This window comes from Podarcis bocagei (genome assembly GCF_964188305.1).
Source record: "Podarcis bocagei genome assembly, chromosome: 5".
Lineage (NCBI taxonomy): Eukaryota > Metazoa > Chordata > Lepidosauria > Squamata > Lacertidae > Podarcis > Podarcis bocagei.
Window position 1 is genome coordinate 24,717,285 of NC_138129.1, and position 16,595 is coordinate 24,733,879.

Consider the following 16,595-nt stretch of genomic DNA (forward strand, 5'->3'; position numbering starts at 1 on the left):
CGTTCGCAAACTGGAACACTCACTTCCAGGTTTGCGGTGTTTGGGAGCCAAAACGTCTGAGTACCAAGGCGTTTGAGAACCAAGGTACAACTATCTCTGATTTAATGCCTTTTTTCTGCTCTTTTTCTAGTTGTGTGCAGTGTCTCTTCCTAACCAGCAGGTGTTCCTAAATCACTATCATAAGTAGCATTTGTGGAACACAGGAAACTGCTTTATACGAAGTCTGACTTGCTGCATCTTTCTCAGCATTCTGTTGTACACTGGCATTGACTATTAAGGATTTCAGAGAAGGATGTTTACCAACCTTACCTGTACCTGACAGGGGTTCAACCTGTGTCCTTCTGCATGCAAAGCATCTGATCCAGCACTGACCTATAGCCCTTCCCCAACCCTATTGTTTTCCACCATAAATATATATTTATCTTGGGGACTCTTAACATTTTTTAGCACATGCATTTTACAATCCAGCTAGTATTCATGCACAAGGCTGAGTCCTACGATGAAGTGCATGCATACCATTGAGTTCAATGGAACCTACTCACAGGGAAGCGTGTAGGTTTGCAGCATTAGGCTGTGGAGAAATGTTGCAAGACTTGAATGTCCATGTCTTTTGCCATGGTGAAGATTCAGCAGTCTGGAAAAGGCAACTCTGATTGGGTGCTCCTAGTTGGTACAGTAGTGCACAAACCCAAATGTGAGAAGCTGACTGACAGAAAGGTACCCTGCTGTGTGTTTTATTATACAGTGGTACCTCGGGTTACGTACTTAATTCGTTCCGGAGGTCCGTTCTTAACCTAAAACTGTTCTTAACCTGAAGCACCACTTTAGCTAATGGGGCCTGCTGCTTCCGTGCCACCGCTGCACGATTTCTGTTCTCATCCTGAAGCAAAGTTCTTAACCTGAGGTACTATTTCTGGGTTAGCAGAGTCTGTCACCTGAAGCGTATGTAACCTGAAGCATATGTAACCCGAGGTACCACTGTACTGACTGACCTGGGGTAGAATATTGCACTATTTTCATCGCCATCTGCTTTCATTGCCATCGCCCTGTTGCAGATCAAGCAGGTGCTGCCTGTGTTCTCTACTGTGCTGATCTGGAGCTGCTGAGTAGCCTAAAAACAACAACTATCGCCTGAAGGCTTCTCGCATTGCATAAACATGCCCCCACCGCAGGTGTATTGGTGTTACCATAGCTGCTGACATCAGCATTCTTGTCTGATAGCAGAGGCAGCAAAAATATTTAGCTCATATATACGATGTGCAATGATGGTGGCTTTTCTTACATGCTTTTTGCAAGCTGACTTGCAAGAATACAATAAAAATAGGTTTTTTTGAACATGGGGGGGGGGGGACACACACCCGAGGCAGAAAGACCTTAACAATAAAAATTCAGCCAGTTTGAAAAGTCTACTGAAACCCGAATGTCTTCCAATTGCTTCTGAAAACTATATATATACAGTACAGCGGGTACCCGTTGCATCTCAGAAGGGGATGCTGTTCTACAAAACCGGGAACAGGAAATAACGGGTCCACGCTCTCTCGCTTATAGACACGGGTGTGAGGGAGCGTTTGCAGCACTCCAGACTGCAGGTACCGCGTTTCCCATCGCTTCCCGCTTCAAAAAGCTTCAGCAACCAGAACAGGAGCGCGCCAGGCAGAGAGAGGGCTTGGTTAGAACCGTGTGGATTCACCTTTCCCCCCCCCTTTTTTTTGCAAGGTGGGGTTGTTTTTTTTGGCACAGACAACAGAAGCATTCAAAAGTAGATGATGCGGCTACGAGAGGAAAAGATATGTTTGCAACAGGAGCGGGAAACCTGAATTTAAGAAATTGTAATAAATTTGGTTTGATTTGTAATAATTTGGAAGATTAATAAAAAATAATTTGAAAGAAGCATTCCAAAGCACCATCTATGCCTGCCTCCTGAAGTGGTCGGAATCCATCCTGGGCCCAGCCTCTGGGTAACAAAATTACTTTTCTAGGAGCGCAGGAGCAAAAACTTTGGCTGCTTATCCAGGCTGTTGCTTCCGCACCCGTGTAAACACGAGGAACCAACTTCGGCTGCCAGTTTCGCGCACGAGCCGCCCTCCTGCCGGCAACCAAGCCCGGGCCCCGCCCCCTTATTGCATATTCATCATCGTGGAATTGTCGAGCCACCGGAAGGCCCGTTACGCCGACGGGCTAGAGCCAAACTGAAAGGGCTGTCTACTGCAATGCCTGTTTCAAACACAACGGGACGGTTGAGCTGGTGAGCAGGCACGGCTTCGCAGGCCGGAACAAGATTCGCTTTTAAAGCAGGCCGCCCAGCCCTTCGGTAAGGGGTAGTGGGTGTGTAACGCTGCTTGCGCCTTGAAAGGAGGCAGCGGCGCGGGCGGCCCGGCTCTGGTCCTGAGTGGGCAGTTGGAGAGGAGGAGGGGTCCTGCGGGGAGTGACAGACGCAGAGACGGAGCCGAGGGCGTCGGGGAGGGAGAGCGGCCTAGCGGCGAGGCAGCGCTATGGCGAGGAGCGCAGGTAATGCGGATGAGGGGAACGGAGAAGGGGCGCCTGAGGGAATGTCTTGGCGGCAGAGGGGGCAGCTCCTGCCGGGGTGGTTCTGCTCCGCGCGTCAGCTCTGAGGGTGGAACCGTCCCTCGGGGTGGGGGTGGGGAAGTGCCGTTTTTCCGAACCCCAACGAGGAGCCCGCGAGGGTTCGGCCGTGGGGGGCGGCGAGGAATGCGCAGCGCCCCCCGCTGAATGTCTGCCTCCTTTCTGTTCGCTTCTCCCCATCCCCAGCCTCGTCTTTTGTGCCCCATGGGGAGCGCCACCCCCTCAATCGCCCCACTGGTGTTTTTGAACCGAGGCCTCCTCATTGGGAGCTCCGCCGTGTCCACAGGTGTGGGCCGGACACGGCCCAGGCGCCGATCCTGCCCCCTCTCCGCCCGCTCTGCGTCCAGTGAAAATTGGCATGCGGTGTGTCGGGGTTCAGGGGTGGACCAGAAGAATTGCTCCTTTGCCCTCCCCCCCCCCCTTTTAAAAGTGACGATCGGCTCCTGTCAGGTGTTGTGTGTCAGGAGTTCCAGGAATTCTAACATCGTGGACCCTCCAGGTGTCGTTGCCCTGTGGACTCCTGGCCCCTTGGATGTGCTGATAGAGCCTGGTGGGAATTGGGAGTTCAGCAGCATCTGGAGGGCCACACACAGGTTAGCAACCTCTGGCATATCTAATTCCCGACTGTGTGCTTGGATTATTAAGTCCGCTCTCTAGCTGGTGGAGAATTCGTGGCCTTCCAGGGGTTGTTGGGACTCCCATCAGCCCGCAGCCAGCGTAGGTGATAATAATCAGTGGTGCTGGGAGTTGCAATAGTATCTGAAGGGGCTGCAAGACATTGCTGCTTTCCCATTCAAAAGAAATGGCTCAAGTAGCTTGCATGGGGAGTAAGATAAACAGCAGCATGCCAGTATACTACAGCTGCCTAGATTTCATTTAAAACACAAATTAAATTGTAACATCTAAGGTGTTTGTGCATGTGTATTTAAATATGTGTTTTTTTAAAAAAAAAGGAATAGACAAAGCTGTGTGTCTGTCAGTGCCTGTTAGCCAAGATAGTTAAATGGAACCTTGATGTACCAGGTGCTGGAGAAGAGCAACATCTTCATTTAATGCCTGTTTGCTGTTTAGAGGCATCTAGCAGGACAATGATTAAAGGAGGAGGGTGGACTGTCACTAGAAGACTATGGTCTGATGTTGCCAAGTAGCAGTACTTGCCTAATCCTAAAATATTACTCTCTCATTAAATCAGGGGTGGTGAGTCTTTTTTCAGTTGACCAAATTCCATTGTGTGTGATCTGTCAGAAACTAAATTCCAGTAGTGGGCGGGCCTGAATGAACAGTGGGTGTGGCACCACTCTTCTCTTTTCCTCTGCCCTGTTTTTTCTCTCTTTTTTGCCATCCCTCCTCCTCCTCTCCCCATTTCCCCCTCTCATGGCCATGCATGCATGGCATTAGGCCAAGGACTGCAAGTTCTCCCCCCGCCAGTAGCGGTGTACCTTACTTGGATGGTGTGGACCAGGCATAGGCAAACTCGGCCCTCCAGATGTTTTGGGACTACAGCTCCCATAATCCCTGACCACTGGTCCTGTTAGCTAGGGATGATGGGAGTTGTAGTCCCAAAACATCTGGAGGGCCGCGTTTGCCTATGCCTGGTGTGGACATAGGGCAGAGTGACAGCTAGTCTGAGCCGCACAGATAAACTGATGGGAGCACCAGCGTAGCTTTGTCAATGCATCTGTGTAGCCCCAACCTCATTGCTGTCATGCCCCACCCTAAGACTGTCTAGGTAAACTGCAACAGCACCAGTGCTGAGCTCCATAGCTCCACCACAGTGGCTGATGCTGCCCCCCCATAAATTATTGTCTTTATTCATAGTAACTTCCTTTCTGATCACTATCTATGTTCTGTACAGGACCCCATGCACAGTTGGCACCAAATATTTAAAAGTATGAATACTTCAAAACTAAATGGATTGTAGAAATAGCAGAATCTGTTTGGTAAAACTTTCCTGTGTTGACTCCAGAACACTTGATTTTGGCAGCCTTTGCCATAATGAAGACCTAATTGAAGAGCTCGCTGAACATTAGATTTGCTTCTACCTCATTTTCTGAGTACTTTTTCTTCTCATCAGAGTGTGTATGTGGCTCAGTAGGTATATAATGGGTTGGGTATGAGAATACATTTTTAGTGCCCCCACCTGTTCAAAAGCACTAAAGATCTTAAAAGGAAGAAATTTTCCTTTAACTGTAAATTGGCAGTAAACAGCTTTCTGCAACTAGGGTGACATGTGGCTTTTAGTTCTTTGGCTGGTAAGTCTTAATGCTTTCTTGGAAACATAAGAAGCATGAAGTAACTATTCTGCTACATCTTCATTCCATATTGGTTCATTTTGTGGTACCTGTGTTTTAGCTAGTTATGTGTGAAGCTTCTATGCAAAGATGATGGATAAACAGCCTGAAGCCTATACAAGAGTTGCTGTCTAAAATGTTGCTGCTTGTGATAACTGGAATAAAATTCTAGAGGCCACACAAGACAGTTTAGTTTGAAGTGGTGGGCTTGAACCTGGGAGATTTAAGTTTGATTCTCCATCATAAACATCCTTGGTGATATTTTCTCAGACTTGGTTCTTTAAAATGTGAGGTGGACAAGCCTCCCTCTCCTCCTAAGTTGCTGAGGATGAACAAAGTAAATACTGTAGTGCACTTCAGTAGCAATTCTTTATTATTAGAGAGTAAAATAATAATAATCTGGAATCTCACTGTTTGCTTTACTTCCTTTCTGAGGAGAAATCTCCATGTTTGTGCAATTCCCATTCAGTTTTTAAATTACATTTACTTTGTATATTTTCTCTTCCAGTTTCCCTTGCCTCTTTCGCCCTCCCCCGAGTGACCTTCTTCAGTACAGAAGTATATCATCCTGCAAAAATCTCTTCCTTGGATGCCAGGTTGAAGTTGACAATTGTGTAACAGTTGTCTCTCTCCTCCTGAGGTACTCTGAAGCAGCACTTTTGCTGAACCATGCGCTTAGCACATTCAGTAAATCAGCCTTTAGCAATCTGGTGCTCTCCAGATGTGTGCTATCCTGGGTGGGACTGATGAGAGTTGTAGTCCAAAATATCTGGAGAGTATCAGATTGCTGAAGGCTGCAGTACATTAAAAAAAATTGTAGTGGTGGTCAATGTGGTGTCCTCCAGATGTTATGGACTACAACTCCCATCAGTCCCAGATAGCATAGCCAAGAGTTAGGGATTAGAGTTTGTCCACCTCATCTGGAGAGCACCCAATTGCCTATTTTGATAGCACAGTTATTTTGTTGGTGATTGTCACAGAGTGATCCGGCCAGTAAATCACACAATTCAAATTTGGAGCTAGCTCTGTATTAGGAAAACATGATCTCCGCATGATCTCTTGGCTAAGTGTCAGGTCTAACAAACACAGCAATTCATTCACTGTTTGTCTTACTCCATTAAAGCAGATGTTGAGACTGAAAGTCCCTGCCTCCCCATAGCCATCTAAGTTTGCTCCTCTTCAGGGTTTTTTCCAAGCAATTGGAGACTGCACCTGTGGGCATCCTGTCACTGCTCTGCCCCTTTCAGCCCTCTTCTGGTTCTGGCAGACAGAGGGGGAAGGGAGCTTTTTGTAGTAGGAGAGGGAGACAACCATGACTCTTCACCAGCCTGGCTCATATCAGCCTCTTGACCTCCCTCCTCCCACTCACCAGCTTTAGCTACTGATTCTTGACTTCACTCTGCCACAGACTCCCCCACCTCGCTAAGCCCTGTTACCCATTCAGCTACTGACACCTTCTGTTCCTAGTCTTCTCCCTCTGACCACTCATAGTTGTCCCACCACCACTCCCATACTGGTTCCTCCCATCAATCCTCTGCATCTAACTACAATGCTACCCCCCACAGCCAGCAAGCACACTAAGCAAATTGGAGGTACAAATCTCTCTATTTTCCCTCCACCTGTGCCAGCCCATTAGCTTACCTTCTTTCATTTTGACACAGGTAAACTACTTTGCATTATGCCACTGTCAGCTGCTACTATATAAATGGGGAAAATGTGAAGGGAAAATTCAACTTGCCTGTAAAGCCTTGAAGTCAATCTTGGTATAAAGCCCATAGGATTCTAAGCATTTCTCCATTGTTCCCTTTGAGGTTTATCTGGTGAAGAAAGTCACTCAAGATAGCTACTTCACTGTAATTGCAAAGCAGGTTAATACAGGTTTTTGTTCTCTTTTATTCAAAAAATTTATATTGCTGAATAACGCAATGCCCTTTTTTTTAGAAGGAATGCTTTACTAACTAGTGATCCATCTTTCCTTATACAGTAGTTCATAGAAATTAGAGAACAGTTATTTGGGTATTAAAGTTCACATATTGCACCCATAATTGTTCTTCCTTCTTTTTCTGAAATCTCGGTCTCTTACTGTGTGGTTGTCACAGTAAAACAGTATCCTCTAAACTTCTAAGAATGCAATTGCTAAAGGGAAAAGGGGAAAACCTTTGAGGCTGAATATCTTGTTTTGCTAATTGAAGTATATTGACATGAAAACCTGTAGAGAGAATGTAGTAAAGGCTATGGGTAATCTCAGAGTGACATGACTCCCAGAAACCTCACCAAAGAGAATAGGGAAATGGAAGCAGCAGGGAAAGAGACATCATTTATGATGAAGCTGAGCATGCTTTTATCTACCTTGTCTACTCCCCTGCTACTATTAAACATACTTTACTTGTAGTCCAGGTGACCTTGGTGGTAGATTTTAATAAGTGGCCTCCAGCTACAATTGCTAAAGTGTTTTTTTATTTATTTATGTATTTTTACAAGCTGCATAAGAACAGCAAGGTTTGTTCAGATGATAATTTTTGGAGCAACAGGGATTATTTGAGGGCTGTAGAGGCTCTGTCCTTTGCACATTCCTAGTGGCTGAATTTTGTTTTGACAGAGTTGTTTCCTGTCATCAGTTGTATTTATTAATGGTGCATGAAGGGGAAGATCCTAATTTCTTTCATCAAGCCAGCAGTGAATAATTTTAGTTATCAGCAAAACAGTCATCTTTTTATTGTTTCCACATTAAAGTATTGAAAGTGCCGAACTGGATTTGTGTGTGTTTCGGAAGTGAACAGGATGTCATTTTTTAGGGCTTTGTTGTATCTCTTTTCCAGATAATCTGGAATCAACAAGCATGGTTGGTTTCTCAATCCTCAATTTCTCTTTCCTCATGGATATTGAGTGTGAGAGGGCTGCTACAACCTGTTCTATATCACTCCCACATGCTGCTCTCACGTAGTTGGCATGTAACTGCTTCTAAATGGAAGGGGAATAGAGAAGTGGTTCTGGGGAATGGTGGGATAAGCGTTGAGGCAGAAACCTAAAATTGCCATTTTCAGTTTCTTGTACTTTGATGCTATTGCAGTTGTGGGAGCATGGACATCTACTATCATATAATTTTTTCTCAGTGATTTGAATGGAAGGGTTTGATTAAAATGCAAGTCATAGCCCTAATATGTGCTGGCCAACATAGCATAGGCAATATCAGTGACAACTGGCAAAGGTTACCATGATGGCACCTAGCACCACCATGATCTTGGCATTAGCAGGAGATGAGGTTGTTCAGTGTATTTCTTACTTCTCCTACAGCACTTGCACTCTTAACGTTTTTCATTCTCTTGTTTGCCCTTTGCCCTTATTCCATACTGAAAGCTGTATAGATCTAAACCTGAAGGTGTGCCTTGTGCCTTTTATATAATCAGCTTTGCATTAAGTCAGTCCATTGTTCCAACTAGCTTGGTATCATCCACTCTGACTAGCATTGCTTCCCAAGGGTCTCAGGTGGAAGGCCTTCCCCACCCTGTTGTCAAAGATCCTTTCATAACACGAGATGCCTGCAACTGAACATGGAACTTTTGCATGCACAGTATGTGCTGTACCACTGAGCTGTGGGTCTTCCTTTCTCTAAACACAGCAATATATGGGAGAGTGGTAGACAGTTTTTGGCAAGATGACTAGAAATAACTGATTTAAAGCCTACTGAAATTAAAATGTCGTATGCCAAGGGAAATAATACAGCCTGGTCAAGACACTCAAGCCAACAAAAAGTGCAGTATAGAAAGCATTTATTTTAGATGCTGTATAAATCTGTAGTGGATTAGCCTATATCATATATACAGTGGTGCCTCGCAAGACGAAATTAATTCGTTCCGCAAGTCTCTTCGTCTTGCGGTTTTTTCGTCTTGCGATGCACGGTTTCCCATAGGAATGCATTGAAAATCAATTAATGCGTTCCTAGGGAAACCGCCTTCAGACCAGGTCCGGGGACAGTATGTCCCCGGACCTCTTCTGAAGACTGGGGGGGGCCAAGGGCTTTTCTTCCCACCCCCAGCATTTTAAAAAACCCCGGGACAGCGGAGGACTTCTCCGCTGTGCCGGGCGATCTTAAAATGCTGGCGGGCGGCATTTTAAAATTGCCCCGGGACAGTGGAGGACTTCTCCGCTGTCCGGGGCGATTTAAAAGCCCCTGGGAAGGCAGTCAGGGGGGACAAAGACTTTTGCCCCCCGCCAGCCTTCAGAAGAGGTCCTGGACCTCTTCTGAAGGCTGGCGGGGGCGAATGTCTTTGCTCCCCCCTGCCTGCCTTCAAAAGCTGTCTGGCCAAGGCTTCGCGGATCTCTCCGCTAGCAGCGCTGCCGCTGCTGGCGGAGGGTTGCCGGCATGCCGAAGCCTGCGCGCGCTGACATCAGCGCGCCCAGGCTTCGCGGACCTCTCCGCCAGCAGCGGCAGCGCTGCCGCTGCTGGCGGAGGGTTGCCGGCATGCCGAAGCCTGCGCGCGCTGACATCAGCGCGCCCAGGCTTCGCGGACCTGTCCGCCAGCAGCGGCAGCGCTGCCGCTGCTGGCGGAGGGTTGCCGGCATGCCGAAGCCTGCGCGCGCTGACATCAGCGCGCCCAGGCTTCGCGGACCTCTCCGCCATCTCCCTGCAGCCCCTTGCTGCAAAAGACGATCTCCCTGTAGCCCCTTGCTGCAAAAGACGTCCGGGGGAAGCGGGGAAGAAGCGCGTCGCTTCCCGCTGCCCCCGGACCTCTTTTGAAGCAAGGGGCTGCGGGGAGATAGCGATCTCCCCGCAGCCCCTTGCTTCAAAAGAGAAGACCCGCTGTCCCCGGGGCAAGCTTCGTTTTGCGAAGCAAGCCCATAGGGAAATTCGTCTTGCGAGGCAACTCGAAAACGAAAAAACCTTTCGTTTTGCGAGTTTTTCGTCTCGCGAGGCGTTCGTCTTGCGGGGTACCACTGTAAACTGCTTCTTATTTGGGGAGCAGTCATGTAACGTATGACACACTCTCATTCCCACTTCAGCAGTCTCCTGCCTGTCAGACCCTGGATAGCAGCATGATCTACAGGAACAAGCAGCTGCATCTCACAAGTAGAAAACTAATTCAGACTATGTTCTTATGAAAAAGATGTATCTCAAGACAGCCCTCAAATCAGATATACTTTACACATATGAAGAATGATAGTACAAAGAGCCAACTCATGGAATCCCTGGCAAGAGAGAGAGTACCTGGGAAGACTGGTATTACAGCTGAGGTTCATGGGAGTGGAAAAGTCAGACAGTCCATTATAACTAGTTCTGCTGCTGGAGGAAAGAAGTAGTTCTACTGAACATGTGGTTCTAACATTATCATGCTGTGTAAGAATGAAGGCAACCCCAGAGGCATTGGAATCTCTCTCATCTGCACCCTAGGGAGAGTATTTGCCAGAATGATTTTTGAGGGTACTCCCAGTAACTTTATGCTTCAGTGCTTTGGTAGGCACAGTCCCACTTCTGTGCAAGCAGATCAAAAACAAATATGATCTTTTGTCAGCACCAGCTATGAGAGAAATGCAGAGAACAAAGTAAGCCACTCTACCTCAGTTCTGTTGATCTTAGCAAGGTGTTTGATGTAGTCAGCGGAGTAGGATTCTACAAGATCGTCAGATGTCCTCAAGCTAGTCTTATCTGATGTTTCCATGGCAATGTGCATAATACTGCACAGCTCAACAGAGCCATGTATGATAGCTGTTCAACTGAGAGTTAAGGGAAACAGCATTGCATCCCTTTGCTAGTTCTTTGTCACCTCTCTCTCAGTGCTCCTGAGAGGCACTCTTTGCTGCCACAAAGGAGAAATTCCTATTCACAAAGTGTTTTGCTACTTACCTACAAATAAATCTTGGGCAGATTTTGCCATGTGTATCTCATGTTTTGTTATGACTAGCATTAAGAAAGCCATTGTCAAGGAGCACTATAAAATTTCTCCTGAAGTTGGTAACTTTGCTCTGTTAAATTCATGAGGACAACTTTACACCCAAACAATATTTGCACTCAGGCAACTGGACAATATTGTTGTTTGTTCTTCTATCTCGCCCTTTCTCCCATGGGAACCCAGGCTGGCTAACAACAAGCATAAAATACAAACATGATAAAGCAATAAATAAAACATTAAAATCTATATCAAGAACTGAAAACAGTACAAGGACAATAAAACTTTGCTGGGGTAGAGTCCAATGCATAATGTTCCAAGCCCAGACAAAGAAATATGTTTTCAGTTGGCACCTGAATCTTCTAAACATGTGGGATAGTTGAGTTTTCCCTGGATGGGAGTTCCACAATGCTGCATGAAACTACTGAGAAAACTGTATCTTGTGTCACCATCCAATTAAACTACCCCATTTATTAAACTATGGCTTATTATGGTTAAAGTTTCATTAATTGTAGGATGGGTTGTCATTCCTTTTTTGTTGCTGACAGTACTGGTTTGTGTGATGCATCAAGAAGGCTGTACAAACCTGATCCTCCATGTTTAGTTCCCTTCATTCATGCCACATACCTGATAAAGGAAAATTGAACCCATCCCTGGGTGGGGAAAATTTCACTGCCCAGATTCTACAAATTTATGGCTAAATTCTCTTTAACATGGGTTTTCCAAAAGACCTTTGCCTTTATGTTGAGCTGTAAATCATTTTTCAGATAGAAAGAAATACTTCTTGATTAGTCTGTGTCATTTAAAGTTTTTTATTCCTTCAAACTGAAGTACTTTAGACACAGTCCATGATTATCTTCGTCTATGTGTCTCCCAGCAAGCATGTGACATCAGACAAATTCTTCACAATGGAGTATATATAGAAAATCCACCTGGATTGAGCCCAGCGTGACCTGATCTCTCTGTTTTCCAATGGCTGGCCTTCAGAAAATAAAGAGTTATTCTTTTCCTTCCTTTCTTAACAATTAGCTATTTGCTGGTAGGGCTACAGTAAGTTTTCCTCTTAGTTGCTCAACATTCATAATGCAAAAACATTGTTGTTTCCTCTTGTCTGAAGCTCAAGTGACAGGGTATGCAGTTCTAGGCTTTCCTTTGCATTTGTCTCTGCAGTGGCCATAGCCTTAGTAATACTTGCATTTGGGGGAGCTGTGTATTATTTGAACTGGGCTTTTTCAGTAGTTCTCTTTCCAACTCTTGCTTCTGCCTCCTGTTTGTAGATGGAGCAATGACGACTGAGAGCTACAGCTTATCTGGAGAAGGCAAGAAGCCTTTGATGGTGGGGAGGGCAGTGAAAGGTGTCTGAGAGTAGGACGTTCCTCTGGATACAAATGGCCAAGAATGTAGGGTTCTTAATCAGGGCTCTACAAATCTCTGGTTTACCCACTAAACATATTTGATAGGGAATGTCACTAGTTGAAAGTTCTTCATATACATTTTCAGCGGTCCCTACAACAGAGTCAGAGAGGTAGTAACATTGGGCAAGCAACTTGGTGAATTCAAGACTGAGGGAAGATTTGAACCAGATACAGTGGTACCTTGGTGCTCGAACGACTGGGTTCCTGAACAAATCTGCTCCTGAATGCTGCAAACCTGGAAGTGGGTGTTTCGGTTTGCGAACGTTTTTCGGAAGCCAAACGTGCACCACAGCTTCCGCTTTTTCTGATCGAGTGCAGGAAGCTCTTGCAGCCAATTGGAAGCCGCGCTTTGCTTTTCGAACTGTTTCAGGAGTCGAACGGACTCCCAGAATGGATTAAGTTCAAGAACCAAGGTACCACTGTACCTTGTGCTCTCACACTTGGCCAATATAGCATAACAGTGGTCTCAAAATATGAAGAAAATAAAATCAAGAAGAACTCTGAAGGTGTGCTGATCTTTTCATGTTCCAACTTTATTGCAGCGTTCGTGTAAGTGAGGGAGAGAGAGGAGTGTGTGTGAATTAATTTAGTAGTTGTGTGTGTTCAGATGCTGTGTTCACAAGTACTGACAACATGGTAGAATGAAATTGACCTTGGTTGCCTAATGGTTCTCAAACTACATAGGAACACCTGTGACAATCACCTGTACATGAGATAGAAGGATGCCACAATAGATTCATGCATCTTCTGTCTCTTCCCCCATAGGCTACAAGAAGGAACCACTAGAGCAGGAGTAGGCAACCTAAGGCCCAGGGGCCGGATGCGGCCCATTCGCCTTCTCAATCCAGCCTGTGGACAGTCCAGGAATCAGAGTATTTTTACATGAGTAGAATGTGTACTTTTATTTAAAATGCATCTCTGGGTTATTTGTGGGGCATAGGAATTTGTTCATTCCCTCCCCCCCAAAAAATATAGTCCAGCCCACCACATGGTATGAGGGACGGTAGACCGGCCCACGGCTGAAAAAGGTTGCTGACCCCTGCACTAGAGCTTGGGATTGCATGAACCCAGGAAAGTGGCAGCTGGGGGAATGAGGCTTTGGGATTTGGAGTGTGAAAACTACAGTAGGGTTTGGGGAGCTGGGTTGGATTGCTACACAATGCAAATCTAAAACACTTGGAAAATCCAACTTGCTGACTTGTCCCCTCTTTTTTCCCCTCCCCCCCCCCCACCTTTCTGTTAAGACTTGCTCATATATCACCACACGTTTTTATGAAGTCAGCCCATCTGATTCTGGAAGAGTTGAATGCGCAGAGGAGACGTTTTACACTGCCGTTTTGGATTGCTGCCATCACTGTGACATCCTGATCACTAGACACCATGTACTGCCTCCAGTGGTTACTGCCTGTTCTCCTCATCCCAAAGCCCCTCAACCCAGCCTTGTGGTTTAGTCACTCAGTGTTCATGGGCTTCTACCTACTGAGCTTTCTGTTGGAGCGGAAACCTTGCACAATCTGTGCCTTGGTCTTCTTGGCCGCCTTGTTCCTCATCTGCTACAGTTGCTGGGGGAATTGTTTCTTGTATCACTGCTCTGGCTCCCAGCTGCCGGACTCTGCTCATGATCCCAATGTGGTTGGCACCTAAAACCCTCTACCTGGTTGCAAGCTCCTTATTTCTTTTTCTTTTAAAAGGACGGTTTTATGGGAAGGAGGGGTTATAAGGCATGTGATTAGAGTACAAGCAACCTGTTTGTATGTCTGGATTAAAGTGTTTCATTCATGATCACCTGCCCTTCCACAATCTGCCTGTAAAATTTTACAAAAGCTGTTTATGGTGATAACGTTGTTGTCCTGGGGTTGAAACAGAGCAGTTGGTGGGTAGCCTTTTCCCACCCCATTTTTCCTGCCCTGTATTACCTGCGTTTGGTCCTTCTATTTCTGACTTGGTGGTGAAGAGACGTTTTGAGTATTGCCTGACGCTGGAGTGGTCTCACTCCTTGCCTAGTTGAGGACGCAGCCATCAGTACTCTGGAACATGTGTCATCTGATCCTGTTGAAATTGGAAAGCCTTCTCTCCATTTTGCTTTTGATAAAGAGCTAGTGTTCCTCATTCTGAACATCGGGGGGGGGGGGGTTTGCAAATGGCTAATAAAGTTTAAAAGCTGTTGGAGCCAGGAGGCTGCTGATTCATCACAGCAGGCCAAACTGGAATGTGTGCACTGCCTGAGTCCTTTCCAAAATACTTATCTGCATAGATCATAGCTCAAAAATCCCAGAGTTGTCATGATGCCACTTTTACTACACAGGCACTGGAGCCTGCCTCACCACCCCACCCAGCCAAATATCCACAGTTTACCAGTGGTCTTGAATTGAAAAGAAGCATGCTCTGTTGTAATGTTTCAGGATCCCTCTTATTATTTTTGCTGTTGACTTTTAAGCTCTCAGTGTTTCTAACCTGAAAAGGCGAACGGCAAGTGCAAGTAGAGAAGCTTGTATGTGCTAAGCCTGACGAGAGGTATGGGCTGCTTCTGGATACTGGATTGGAGTTGTCACTTGAGTGACTTGCTGCTTTCTTTCTTTCTTTTTTTCCCTTTTGAGGCCAAGAGTATTATTACTATCGCTCATCACAAGTAAGTGAGCCTGTGCATGAATTTATGGGAGGAAGAAAGCAACTAATGGTTAAGCTGCATCTCTTCATGTGGTTCTGGGAAACCTTTTTGTGGTGATGCCTGGATCGTAGCTTTATCCCCACCCTCAAGCTTTCACTCTCTTGCACATCAGTAATTTCCAGAAAATAAATATGTTTCTTCCTTAGGAAACGTTTGTTTCACTGAAGCATAAGCTAGTCCTTTGGGGGAAGCAGGCATACACTTTTTGGATAACATTTCAAGGTTATGCTCTTGTTTTGCCACCTGTTTAGCTCTGCACAATCTTTCCCTGGAAGAGCATTGCTGAAAATGCTTTTTCTTTCCAGGGGAGTTGGAAATGAGAAACCAATCGTGAAACCTCCACAGAGATTTTTTTTTATTTTTTGTTTGTTCATTGCACAGCTGTTCAAAAGGTTTAATAAAGCTTTATAAACTTTGGTCTGTGGACTAGTGCCATTTATGATGCAGTCACTCTCGTTGGACTAAGGCCTTCGGATTTGCAGCGTTTTAACTCCTCTTCCCCCTACCTGCTTCTGTTCCCAGGACAATTTGCTTGGAAGCCAAAGCAAAGAATAGAATTCATCTTGTTTTATTCACTTTCATGTGGCAGTTCAGACACTGACCTGCTGACCCTTCTCACAAAGTGTTTTGATGACCATTTTTCTGAGTTCAGAAAGCACTATATTTTTTTGGGGGGGGAATAACTTACCACCTGGGCTATGTCAGTGCTTGCAGAACTATAAAATTGGAATGGAAGTGGGAAACAATAAGCAAGAAACCGGAGGGGAGGGTACAGTGGAAAGGATAGTTGGGGAAAGTGGCAGCAGCCAGGCTAGATGACAACACAGCTTAAAAGAAAGAAAGAAAGAAAGAAAGAAAGAGAGCACACCATTTCTGAACTGGCATGGGATGAGGTGATTTGGGGTGAAGATGAAGCTGCTTTTAGTGCATTGAACCCCCAAGTAGTCACTGGGCTTCCCCCCCTTAGTAGAATAACACAGCTAATGTGCAAGTCTTTGGAACTTGTATATATGGGTAAGTTCTGTGTTTTAGACTGCTGTACTCCTGATTGACTTTCTGAGCTCCTATATCTGATACTGCAATTCTCTACACACAAAAGAACTGTGATCCAGCTGGGAACTGGCAACCATTTCTATTACTATTGTTGGAGCTGCATTCTTTCTTAGTTGCAAGAGATGATTTTACAAGCTAGTGGAGGCGGTGGAGATCAAAACTGTTTGTTTGAAATGATCTATGGCTTCAACACCAAGCGGCTTTTCTCCCTCTCTGCTCCCCACTTTGCTTGACATTCATCCTGATGAATGTGTCCTCACTAATTTGTGACATTTTGGTTGGCCCTAATAAAGGAATTGTCTGACTCTGGATTTTGGCATTTTTCTTATGGATTTACCCATCTAACTTTTATGTTTTGCTTTCTGTGTATGGTTTATAGTTATGCTTGGGTTTTTGATTGCAGCCATTGCCAAGTTTAGCTTTCACGTTTTGTGTTTCTCTCCCCATTGCAGTTATATTTCCTGGCCATTGGCATGGGGCACTCTGGGTTTTTTGTGTGCTCTATCTGTTGCTGGTTACTATCTGGACGCCATTGGATCAGTTCGACATTATGTACGATCAAAGCTGGGCTGTGTAAACTTCCTTTAACATTAAAACCACACACATGTGGAACCCAAAACACAATTTGTGTTCCTGAAATAACAGGGCAGTTTAACAGAAAAAGTAAGTTTAATGTAAATGCCAAAATCCAGGAATTGGA

At 45.5% G+C, this 16,595-nt stretch overlaps 1 protein-coding gene across 3 annotated transcripts; it reads left to right on the forward strand.

Moving 5' to 3' along the window:
• Nucleotides 1–2,291: 2,291 nt before the first annotated feature.
• BLCAP (BLCAP apoptosis inducing factor) lies at nt 2,292–15,258 on the forward strand. 3 transcript variants are annotated; one of them, XM_081195555.1, is made up of 3 exons: nt 2,292–2,311; nt 5,383–5,514; nt 13,419–15,258. In XM_081195555.1, the coding sequence occupies exon 3, from the start codon at nt 13,555–13,557 to the stop codon at nt 13,816–13,818; it is 264 nt and encodes an 87-aa protein (XP_081051681.1). In that variant the 5' UTR covers nt 2,292–2,311; nt 5,383–5,514; nt 13,419–13,554; the 3' UTR covers nt 13,819–15,258. The 3 variants fall into 3 exon arrangements, with proteins under 3 accessions (XP_081051681.1, XP_081051680.1, XP_081051682.1); XM_081195554.1 differs by lacking the exon at nt 2,292–2,311 and adding an exon at nt 2,389–2,508; XM_081195556.1 differs by lacking the exons at nt 2,292–2,311; nt 5,383–5,514 and adding an exon at nt 2,474–2,508.
• The last annotated feature ends 1,337 nt before the right edge of the window (nt 15,259–16,595 follow it).

Coding starts and splice junctions, on each gene's coding strand:
- BLCAP (XM_081195555.1), top strand. CDS start 13,555: ATGTACTGCCTCCAGTGGTTACTGCCTGTTCTCCTCATCCCAAAGCCC.